Source organism: Mus caroli, unplaced genomic scaffold, assembly GCF_978045245.1.
Source record: "Mus caroli unplaced genomic scaffold, Mus_caroli_1 scaffold_2, whole genome shotgun sequence".
Taxonomy (NCBI): Eukaryota; Metazoa; Chordata; class Mammalia; order Rodentia; family Muridae; genus Mus; species Mus caroli.
In genome coordinates, this window is record NW_028227257.1 from 92,876,907 (window position 1) to 92,889,938 (window position 13,032).

Sequence of the window (13,032 nt, forward strand, 5' to 3'; positions counted from 1 at the left end):
TTAGTAAATTACCTTGATGGATTAATTGAACTTTAACCCCAAAGTGCCAGGAAAATAAACCTCTTGATTTTCCATTTATCTGAGTTTTGGTGTCTTACTCAAGGGAATCTCAAAGTAAGTACCACTGACCAAGTGTCAGAGTCTTATGGTATATGCCCAGGAGTGGTATCTCTGGGTCCTCAGGTAGTACTATGTCAAAGATTGATTTCCAGAGTGGTTGTACAAGTTTACAATCCAATCAGCAATGGAGGAGTGTTCCTCTTTCTCCATATCCTAGCCAGCATCTGAGGTCACCTGAGTTTCTTATCTTAGCCATTATGACTGGTGTGAGGTGGAATCTCAGGGTTGTTTTGATTTTCATTTCCCTCATGACCAAAGATGTTGAATATTTCTCTTTTTTTCTATTAATTATTTTTAATTAATTAATTTGTTTTTTAAACTCTATATTTTATCACCCCCACCATCCACCCTCGACTGTTCCACATCCTGCACCTCCTCCCCAATCTCCTTTCTCCACGTGGATGTTCCCACTGCCCACCCCACCTGACCTCTAAATTCCCTGGTGCCTCCAGCCTCTTGAGGGTTAGATGCATCATCTCTGAATGAATACAGTCCTGGCTGTTCTCTGCTATAGGTGTGTTAGGGGCCTCATATCAGCTGGTGCATGCTACATATTTGGTGGTCCAGTGTTTGAGAGATCTCCAGGGACCAGATTATTTGAGACTACTGGTCCTCATACAGGATCACCCCACTCCTCTGCTTCTTTCACCTTTCCTAATTCAACAATAGGGGTCAGCAGCTTCTGCCCATTGGTTAGGTGAAAAATATCTGCATCTGATTCTTTCAGATGCTTGTTGGGTCTTCTGGAGTGCAGTCATGATTGGTCCCTTTCTTTGAGCACTCCATAAATTTAGTAATAGTGTCAGGTCTTGAGACCTCTTCTTGTACTGGATCCCACTTTGGGCCTCTGTCCGAACCTTCTTTTCCTCAGGCTCCTCTCCATTTCCATTGATCACAAATAGTAGAATGTAGTAATAGTTATTTTGAATATAAATATGGCTATCATTCTTAAATTCACATTCTTCATGGAGCCTTGCTGTTTTGAAAATAAGTTATGTATAATTGAGTATTAAGTACAATGAATTTAAAACTTCAATGCCTTGCCCCTTAATCAATTTATATTATTTTATAAGTCTATCACATGATAATAAAATAAGTATATATTTCCTTTTAAGGAAGTCTAATTCAAGGCTGTGTGTGGGGTACATGTTTTTAATCTCAGCACTCAGGAGTCAGAAGCAGGCAGATTTCTGAGTTCGAGGCCAGCCTGGTCTACAGAGTAAGTTACAGTACAGCCATGGCTACACAGAGAAACCATGTCTCGAAAAAACAAAAAACAAACAAACAAAAAACAAAAGAAAAAAACAAAAAAAAAACCCAAAAATCAAAAAAACAAAAAAAAAAACAAAACAAAAAAAGGAAGGCTAATTCAGGGAAATGTCCAGGGTGGAAATTATCAAGAATACATTCATTCCAGAGTGTATCAATTACTATTTCAGATACATTACTAAAATTAATTAATATGGAATACCATACTACATGCATTATGTCTTCAATTATTTTATATTCTAATAAATACTATTATTTGCATTATTTCCATTTAAATATTACTAAAATTAAGTAACACATATTATTAAAATATATAAAAATGCAAAATACTTTACAAAATAGTTATTTGATGATTAAAATATAATGTGTATTTTTAAGGATGAAAGTAAACCAAGGGATTAAATAATGTTCTGCATAATGAAAGTATTATGAACATGTACCTTTTCATTTTTTTCCCTTAGGTATCTTCTTTTTTTAATTAATTATTTTATTTATTTACATTCCAGGCATTGCCCCCTCCTCCTGGCACACACACACACACACACACACACACACACACAGAGTTCCTTACCCCATTCCCTTTCCTACTTGCCTCCCCTCCCCCATATCCTCCTTACCTGGTACCTTAAGTCTGCTGAGGATTAGATGCATTTCTTTTTCCACTGAGGCCAGACCCGGCAGTCCTATTCTTTATTTGTTCCTGGCCATCATAATGCTGCCTGGTTGATGACTCATTCTCTGGGACCTCCAAGGGGTCCAGATTAGTTGACACAGCTGGTCTTCCTATGTGCTTGCCTTCTGCTTCAGCTCTTTCAGTCCTTCTCCTAATTCCTCGAAGGGGTTCCCAGTTTCAGTCCGGTGGGTGGGTGTAATTGCAACTATCTCAGTCAGGTGCTGGTAGGGCCTCAGAGGACAGCCATGCAAGCCTCCTATCTGAAAACACACAAAGCATCAGTAATAGTGTCAGGCAGGTCTTGGTGCCCCCTTTTGAGATGTATCACAAACTGGACCACTCACTGGACAGCCTTTCCTTCAGTCTCTTCTCCTGTTTTGTCCTTCAGTTCGTTTACACAGGAAGAGAAGGTCACTGGTTCAGAAATTTTGCCTGTGGGTTGGTAAACTGTCCCTCCACTTGGGGCCCTGTCTATCTACTGGAGATGGACTCTTCGAGTTCCCTCTCCCCACTGTTAGGAATTTTGGCTAAGGTCACCCCTATTGTGTCCAGAAAAATCTCTAACCTCCTAGGTTTCGTGGACATTCAAGAGGGTCCCTCCACCTCTCACCCCGAGGCTGTATATTTCCATTCATTCTCCTAGCCCTCTGGGCTTCTCTTCTGTACCCTCTAGCCTGATCCTGCTCCCCTTTTCCCTTCCCCCTTCTTTTTCCCTCCCAGGTTCCTTCCTTCCTCTGCCTCCCTTGATTATTTTGTTTCCTCTTCTAAGTAGAATTGAATCATTCTCACTTGGATTTGCCTGCTTGTTAAACTTCTTATGGACTGTGAGTTGTATCATGGGCATTCCGTACTTTTTGGCTAATATCCACTTACCAATAAATACATGCCATGCATATACTTTTGGGACTGGATTACCTCACTCAGGATGATATTTTCTAGTTTCATCTATTCGCCTGCAATTTTTTTTTTTTTTTTTTTTTTTTTTTTTTTTTTTTTTTTTTTTTTTTTGGTTTTTCACGACAGGGTTTCTCTGTGTAGCCTGGCTGTCCTGGAACTCACTTTGTAGAACAGGCTGACCTCCATCTCAGAAATCCGCCTGCCTCTGCCTCCCGAGTGTTGGGATTAAAGGCATGAACTACCATGCCGAGCTACATTATTCTTATAGTATTACATTATGTATAGGAACTGCATTTTCTGTATCCATTCTTCAGTGGAGGTACATCTAGGCTGTTTCCCACTTCTGCATATTCCAAATAAGACTGCAAAAATCATAGTAGAGGACTTGTTCTTGTTGTATGGTTGAGAACCGTTTGGGTATATTCCCAAGAGTGGTTTTACTGAGTCTTCAGGAAGATCTATTTTCAATTTTCTGAGGAAACTCCAGATTGATTTCTACAGTGGTTGTACCAGTTTGCAATCCCACCAGTCATACTTGAAGCAATCCAGCTAAAATCAGGGATAAGACAAGTTTGCTTGCTCTCCCCATATCTATTCAATATATTCAATGTAGTACTCGAAGTGCTAACTACAGCAATTAGACAACAAAAAGAGATCAAGGGGATACAAATTGGCAAAGAAGAAATAAAGGTATCATCACTATTTGCAGAAGATATATTAGTATACATAAGTGACCCCAAAAATTCTACAGAGAATTTCTCCAGCTGATAAACAGCTTCAGCAAAGTGCCTGGATATAAAATTAACTCAAATAAATAAATCAGTAGCCTTCCTTTATACAAGTGATAAACAGACTGAAAAAGAAATTCGGGAAACAACTTCCATCACAATAGCCACAAATAATATAAAATATCTTGGAGTAACTCTAACCTAACAAGTGAAAGACCTGTATGACAATAACTTCAAGTCTCCCGAGAAAGAAATCAAAAAAGATCTCAGAAAATGGAGAGATCTCCCATGCTCATAGATTGGCAGAATTAATATAGTAAAAATGGCCATTCTACCAAAGGCAATCTGCAGATTCAATGCAATCACCACCAAAATCCCAACAGAATTCTTCAATGACATGGAAAGAACAGTTCTCACATTCATCTGGAAAGGCAAAAAACCCAGAATAGCAAAAACAATTCTTTTTTTTTTTTTAATTTATTTTAAACTTAAGATTTTATTTCCCTTCTGGTCCACCCTCTGACTATTCCACATCCCAGAGCTCCTCTCCACCTCTGTCTCCACAAGGATGTATCCATTCCCCACCCCTATCCCCCAACCCCTACCCCCCCCCCCTCCACCAGATCTCTAAATTCCCTGGGATCTTCAGTCTCTTGAAGGTTAGGTGCATCTTCTCTGACTAAATCCAGACCCGACAGTCCTCTGCTGTATATATGTTGGAGGCGTCATATCAGCTGGTGTATGCTGCCTGGTTGGTGGTACAGTGTCTGAGAGATATCAAGGGTCTAGGTTAATGGAGACTGCTGGGCCTTCTACAGGGTTTCCCTCCTTCTCAACTTCTTCCAGCTTTCCCCTAATTCAACCACAGGGGTCAGAAGCCTCTGTTCATTGGTTGGGTACAAATATTTGCATCTGACTCTTTCAGCTGCTTGTTGGGTCTTTAAGAGAACAATTATAATAGGTCCCTTTTTGTGAGTGCTCCATGGACTCAGTAATAGTGTCAGGGTTTGCGACCTCACCTTGAGCTGGATCCCACTTTGGGCCTGTTTGCAGTTCTTCAGACACGAATAATTACAGGCCAGAGTTGTGAATGTGGGATGGCAATCCCATCCCTCACTTGATGCCCCGTTTTTCTGCTAGAGGTAGGCTCTTCAAGGTCTCTCTCCCCAATGTAGGGCATTTCATCTAAGGTCCCTCCCTTTAATCCCTGAGGATCTCTTACCTCCCAGGTCTCTGGTACACTCTGGAGGGTTCCCCCAACGTCCTTCATGCTGAGGTTGCCTGTTTCCACTCTTTCTGCTGACCCTCAGGGCTTCAGTCCTTTTCCCCCCACCCAGTACCAAATCATGTTCCTCTCCCCCCCCCCACATCTCCTTCCCCTCCCAATAGATGGAGCTAGTCTAACTAGCTGTCTATATGTAGAAAAATGAAAATAGACCCATATTTGTCACCTTGCACAAAGCTCAAGTCCAAGGATCAAGTACCATAACAAACCAGATACACTCAATCTAATAGAAGAGAAATTGGGAAAGAGCCTTGAACTCATTGGTACAGGGGGAAATTTCCTAAACAGAACTCCAGTGGCTCACTCTCTAAGATCAAGAAATTGATACATGGGACGTCAAAAAACTGGAAAGCAAAGGACATATTCAATAAGACAAGTCAGCAACCTACAGATTGGGGAAAAATCTTCACTAACCCCACATGTGAGGGCTAATATCCAAAATATATAAAGAACTGAAGAAACTAACCATCAAAAATCCAAACAACCCAATCAAAAAAATGGGCTATAGACCTAAACCTAGAATTCACAAGAGAGGAATCTATGTCATGATTTTTACAATCAGAGGTCTCAATACAGTGACACATTTAGATGATGAACCATGTTGGTTAACACAAGTTGAATATTTTGTCATTGTTTAACTCTGTGCTAGAACTGTCAATTCTTCTGTAATTTCCCCTGTTTCCTTCTAATTATTTTGTTTTCCACATTCAGCCCTAGTAAATAATTCTCTTCAATTATTTCTTTAAATATTAGTTAATTTGCATCTATTACTAAAGTTGCTACATTCAGTGAGATAATATAGATGATAGATTGATAGATTAATAGATAGATAGGTAGATAGATGATAGATAGATAGATAGATAGATAGATAGATAGATAGATTCAATTACTGAATCATCCTAATAATGAAAACTTCAGAGTCATATGTGGAAAACAGCATGACACACCAAAAGAATAACAAAAAAAATTATTTAAACATGAAATGTAGGAATGCCATTAATCACTGTTAAGATAATTCTACTTGATGGGCAGTGGTAGCACCTTTAATCCCAGCACTTGGGAGGCAGAGGCAGGCTGATTTCTGAGTTTGAGGCCAGCCTGATCTGCAGAGTGCGATACAGGACAGCCAGGGCTACACAGAGAAACCCTGTCTCAAAAATCAAAAAGAAAAAAGGTAATCCTACTTGCATATGGCATATTCTATGTACACAATTAAATACTTTAGCCTTTGAAAAAAAAGTACAAAATATGGTTGTGGATACAAATATAAAATATCCTAAGTAATTAAGTTCCTGAGAGATAAGCATCTTGCCTATCAGTATGCCTTATGTTTAGCTTTTTCCTATATTATTCATCCATATTTCTCATGGGTGAACATTGAAAAACCTTGACATATTAGGATATGGACCTGAGTTTGAAAGCCAAGTAAAGACTCTTGTCATTGTTAATCACAATCTCAGGAACTGACTTTTCCTGGGCACTTTCACATTTACTGTTCCAGTGTCAAATGATCCTGCATGATTTTTTTCAGAATTCAAAACCTGCTTTATTTTTCCATGTTGTAGGCTATGAAATATCAGAAATTACTTAAAAGGCTTTTGTCATTTAGATAAAATAAGATTGGTGAAATAAATTCTTAGTCAAATCCTTTATCTTTATCTTTTTCTTTTCTTTTCTCTTCTTTTCTTTCTGAATTGTGAACTACAGTCAGAGCTGTCATGGTTTTGCTCAAATGTTAAATACTAATTGTTTACTTTCGGAATTTTATTTGTTTGATCACTTTATGTTTGCTTCCTTATTTTATAAGGAAAGAGAAAGGCCATGAAGTTGGCTGGATGGGGATGTGGGAGGGCTTTGTAAGAAATGGGAGAAGAAAAAAATGTGACTTGAATATGTATGAAATATTTTTTCAATAACTGGTGATGATAAAACTATTGTTAGTATAATGCATAGTCTTTGGGAAATGATAAATACATAAGGACAGAGCCCTTAGAGATTGGATTACAGACCTTGCTGTACAGGACCTAAGAACTCCCTCTCTTCTTCTGCCACTAAAGTGAAGTAAAGGTCCAGAATATCTATAATAAAGAAGGAGTGCTGTGGGGCTGGAGAGATGGCTCAGTAGTTAAGAGCACTGACTGCTCTTCCAGAGATCCTGTGTTCAATTCCCAGCACCCACATGATGGCTCATAACCATCTGTAATGGGATCTGATGCACTCATTTGGTGTTTCTGAAGACAGCTATACTGTAGTCATATACATTAAATAAATAAATAAATTCTTTAAAAAATTAAAGAATGCTATAAGCATTTACCATATTTAACTTCAATTAGTGGCTGCTTTAGCTTAGACTTGTGAGATTTACCAGTATGTGACAACTCAAAACCAACATGACTATAAATTGTTTCAGTTATGTCAAAGATTATACAGAATATAGTGAAATTTAGTTGATAATAAATTAAAATGGGAAAGTAAATCACACTGATTAGTTTTTATCCTTCTTAAAGGACATTTGAATTTCATTACATTTAAACAGTGATTTAAGCTACATCATCCTATCTTGTTACATACAAAATGTGATCAAAAGAAAAGGAAAATTAAAAGCCATCAATGTTTTAAAATACATTTGAGCTGATTCACTACTTTTTAAGATGAGTGACCAAATGATGATGAAAATTTGTTCCTTGGATGTATTTAAAGGACTCTGTGACTCAAAATGAAGCTTGAAGAGATTTCTCTTCAGTCTGATGATTGCACAATACTGTAGACCACAACTTCAGAGGCTTTGTTGTAGTGAGTAAAACATCTAGTTAAATATTCATCGCTCCTATCCATTCTCAGCTTTTCTGAATCACACCCTTCTTTTTTTAAATGTCATTTGATGATTGTAGGTAAATACTATTGAGTTAGACTTATTAATATAAACAGTCTACATATTTGACATGATACATGATTCATTTAGATCAGACACTAAAGAAAGTGCAGATAATATTAAGAGAAAGTAAAAAGCCATCCAGAAAATAAGTTGGTGTGAAACATTTTTGGTGATCTGCCATAGTCATATTCACTGGACATGGGGAAAGTCATGAAGCCAGCAAAGGTCAAACAAAACTGTGCCGATCCCTCCAACTGCTGTCCCCCTTCTATCACTAACTTGGAATTAGTCTCCGAGTGTTGCATTCTTGGTGACTTTCTGAATTATGATTCATTTTGTGTCTTTCCCAGAGAAAAACTGCATCTTGAAATTTTTAGGAAAATCTTAAAATTACCTTTGTCTGGTCACTATTCAGATGTCTTCTGTAAATCCTGAAGATCATTAAGCACAGATAATCACACAGCTAGATGAGGCCATTACACCAAGGCCCCGTTATTCTAGTGAATCTTCTTGAGGTATCTACCCCTGAGCAAATTCAAACAGTACTAGTACATGGTAAACAGTGACAATTGACAAACTCTGACTGGCCAGGAGAATATGATACGTATTCAACACATCTTTTTTATTATAGGCTAGAGCTCTGTGAAAATGTAGTTTAAAGATAGGATGGTCATACAAGGTACACACTGGAAGAATAGAACTTAGTAAATAGATTGACTAAAATAAACCTTTCCTACTTTAAAGCATAGATTAAAAAACACCTAGTAAAAAAATCTTAGGTATTAGTATTTATTAATTATAAAAAAAGATAAGATATTTTTTGTTAATGTGGAGTACTTTCAAACAGCAAACACTGCCAGTCTAAAAGCACTTCATATAATAAATGTATTTGTTTTGGATAAGACATTATAGATTCTTTAAATTAGAGTTATTAGGTTAATAATAAGAATAAAATCTATTGTTTGTATTTTCTAATTGTAACTGAACTTGTAACACTGGACATGTAATGAAAACCAAACATGTATTTTGTACAACCTGGATAATCAGTCTGTTTTTGTTTTATGAAACTTGTATAAATAAACACCTGGTTGCTAGTCATTCAGAGCAGCAGAAATGGCCTGATTGCTAGTCAGGGCCACAGAAGCAGCCTGATTGCTAGTTAGTCAGAGCTGCTAATTTCTCCTGACTGTCACATGACTCTCATCCTCCCCTTGATTACTCCTTACCTCCTCTGAGGGCTGCCCTATCAACAAGGACCTTAAGATTCTTAGCCTGGGAAGGCCTGAAGGACAAGCCCCAGCATTGGGTCTTTCTGACATGTACTAGACAAGATGATCTTGCTAATAAAACCCTTGTTCAAGACTGTAACCTCCCCCAGCTTGAAACAGGGTAGTTCAGACTTCGATGCCACTGAGAATTAGACCATCTGGGGTGGAGCCTTCCTGCCTAGATGGCTCTATTGTTCAGTCACTGACACTGCTCTCCTTCAAGATGTTGCTAGCTCCTGAGAGGCCCCTGAGATATTCCGGAGACTAGACCCTATCCTGCATGTCACCTGCAGCTAGTTCCAGGCACCAAGAATGGATTGACGGGAATGGGCCTACAACCCTTTATAACCACAAATTGCTATTAAACATTTCAGCCTTGATCAGGAAACTTGACTTGGCCTCCATTATTTCTCTCAACCGACTAGTTTCTGTCTTTCAGCCCCCACCTGCCACCCAGGTGTACCAGGTCCATGTGAGCCGTGGGCCGGCTTGCAACACAAGACAAATACACAGACATTTTCAATCTTTCACTTTGCTTTATTATAATTGCTAAGTAGGTAGCACCTTAGCAATGATTCCATTCAACTCAGCATATTTATGTCTTCATTGCCACGCAAATAACATCAATAATATATATATATATATATATATATATATATATATATAGAGAGAGAGAGAGAGAGAGAGAGAGAGAGAGCTGTTGAAGAACATCACTAAAGTAATAATTCATTAATCATTATTAATTTCTTATTTTAGTCTCACATAGTTGGATTTAAGCAGTTCAGGTGTTATAAATAAATAAGCACTTGCAATTTTACTGCTGCAGGGATTACAAGTGTGAATCATTTATTTGTTTATATATTTAAATGGGTATAAGCATTACTTTAGCATATAATTGATATTTCCACATTTCATGTAAAATATTCAGTGAAACTGTTTAAAATATAAATTGCACAATTGATCCTTAAGCAAAGAATTTCTACATAATCATGTTGAAAAAATATCTGGCCGGGCGGTGGTGATGCACACCTTTAGTCCCAGCACTAGGGAGGCAGAGGCAGGTGAATCTCTGAGTTGGAGGCCAACCTGGTCTATAGAGTGAGTTCTAGGATAGCCAGAGCTATACAGAGAAACATTGTCTCGAAAAAAAATCAAAAAAAAAAAAAAGAAAGGTAAAAGATCTGCCACAAATTTTGTTACAGTTAACAAAGCATTTACAAGATTATGACTTAACAAATAGATCTTTTAACTCAGACAAAGAAGTATGCAGGAAAGGGAAGAGAAACTTGACATTTATTACAATCCGTGTAACCATGCCCATTCATTATAAGGGCTCTTTTCTTGGATCTTAAGCTACTTTGAACATTTGCAAATCCAAAAATGAAATATATAAATAGCCCATAATACTTTTGGAATTTCCAGATATTCTGACAAAAAATTGTTCCTTTCTTCTAATGTTGGTGTCTGCCCTTACTTGCCTGGTCAAGTCATCTGATCTGAGGTACAGGAATGAAAACAGGACAGTTGGAGGTTCAATAGCAAAATATAAGCTGTGGCAATCTTATTGAGAGCAATCAGACATTTTTTTATAACTTTATCAGAAACAATATAATGAAAATTGACAGGAACAATACAGTTGTAATTGCCAGGATACAGTGATATTTGCAAGCTCTACACAGTACTCAAGATTCATATTTAAAACCTATTTCCCTGTCCAACTTCTATACTTCTTTGACTCCAGTGTAACATACAGAGAAACATAAAGCACCTGGAATGTTTCCCTGCCTGAGGGAGTATGTCAATCTCTCAGGAAGTGGAAGGCTCATTGTTCCTTAGAAATCATGGGCTCTAACTTGAAAAGTCAATTCCTCCCAAGGTGGCTAAGCCAAACCAGCTCCATGGTTCCCTACAGGTGAGAATATCTTTAGATGTGTGACAGGGTATCTTTGTCAACATTGCTGATTCTTTGAAAACCAGACTTATATATTATCTCAAGAAATATTTCCACACAGATTTTATTCTATGACAGTTTTGAAGCTGATTAGGAGCTATTAGTTTGCTCATGTAGTTTTTATTCATGACTTACGTTAGATGTTTGCCCTTATGATGATAGATGAAAGATGGTTCACTACAAAAGAAAAAGACAAAATACAGTAAAGTACCTATATAATATAATATAATATTCATAATTCTATCCAGAACCTAATTTGGTAGCATACTTTCACTTTGATAGACTACGCCTTGCTCTGTTATGCAATGCTTACTAGTATGGGTCCATTAGTTTGGATGATGAAAATAATGTTTCAATGAGACACTTGAAAAAGCTGTCCAAATGAGAAGAATAAACAAATAAGTACCTGTATAAGTCTATTACATTTAATTTAATCAATTAAAGATAAACAAATGCAGTAGACTAAGGCAAGAATTCACAATTTCAAAGCCAGCCTGGAAAACATAGTGAATAGCTAAAACTTTTATGTGAATAAAGAAATGTGGTATGCATTCTGAATAAATATTTAAATCTATCTTTTCCTTTTCCTTTTCCCCAAAGCCTTTTTCACATCCTTGTTCCTTAAGCTGTAAATAAGTGGGTTCAGCATAGGAATCACAAGGGTATAGAATAGAGATGTCATTTTGTCTTAATCAAGAGAATAAGAAGAACTTGGTCGAAAATATGTGAAGAGTAGAGTTCCTTGAAAAATAGCAACTGCAGTCAAGTGAGAGGTGCAGGTGGAGAAAGCTTTGAACCTCCCTTCATTTATCTTTTCCTTTTAATTTTCCCCAAAGCCTCTTTCACATCCTTGTTCCTTAAGCTGTAAATAAGTGGGTTCAGCATAGGAATCACAAGGGTATAGAATAGAGATGTCATTTTGTCTTGATCAAGGGAATAAGAAGAACTTGGTCGAAAATATGTGAAGAGTAGAGTTCCTTGAAAAATAGCAACTGCAGTCAAGTGAGAGGTGCAGGTGGAGAAAGCTTTGAACCTCCCTTCAGCTGAACGGATTTTTAAGACTGAGGAGATGATGTAACAGTAAGAAACAAGGACTCCTGAGATGGTGCTCAGTTCAAGGAAGCCATAAATAGTAAATAGTGCTAACTCGTTTACTTGAGTATCTGAGCAGGAGAGAAGGTAAAGTGGAGGTAGATCACAGAAGAAATGGTTGATCTCATTAGACCCGCAGAAACACAAGCGGAATGCCAAAGTTGTATGTATCAAAGCATCTGATGTTCCCACCAGGTAAACTCCAGCCATGAACATGAAACACTTCCTGCTGGACATGTTTGCTGTGTAGAGCAAGGGGTTGCTAATGGCCTGGTATCTATCAAAGGCCATGACTGCCAGCAGCACACACTCGGAATCTGCAAAGGTACAGGAAATGAAGAACTGCAGAGCACAGCCCCAGAAGGGAATTGACTTGTTCTTGCCAAACATATCTACCAGCATCTTGGGACCAATTGCTGTGGAATAGCAAAGATCACAGAAAGACAGGTGGCTCAGGAAAAAGTACATGGGTGTGTGGAGCTGGGGATCCATTCTGATCAAAATGATCATTCCAATATTTCCCAGAAGATTGATGAGATAGATGAGGAGAAAAATGGTAAACAGCGTCCCTTTCATCTCTGGGTTATTGGTAACTCCCACAAAAATGAATTCATTCAAGGAACAGTTTCCTATATCCATTCTTTCTTCCAGTCTATAAGTAAAAATATTAAAGATTTATTTTTATTGCTGGATATCAACAGTGTATTTGTGAGGTAGATTATAATTAACTCATTTCTCATCTAATGTATACTATAAAAATTTCTGGATCCTGTTTCTTTCCTGCAACACTTTCTTAACCTTTTTTTCAGTAACAAAATGACCAATATCTGGGATGGACAGTCAAGAAACTGAAAGTATCCACCATTAGAGGTCC

General features: G+C 37.6%; 1 protein-coding gene across 1 annotated transcript; it reads right to left on the reverse strand.

Moving 5' to 3' along the window:
• Nucleotides 1–11,873: 11,873 nt before the first annotated feature.
• On the reverse strand, nucleotides 11,874–12,803 carry LOC110289745 (olfactory receptor 5W2-like). The gene has a single exon (XM_021156110.1). It carries the CDS (start codon nucleotides 12,795–12,797, stop codon nucleotides 11,874–11,876), a length of 924 nt encoding a protein of 307 aa, XP_021011769.1. The 5' UTR covers nucleotides 12,798–12,803.
• Nucleotides 12,804–13,032: the final 229 nt, after the last annotated feature.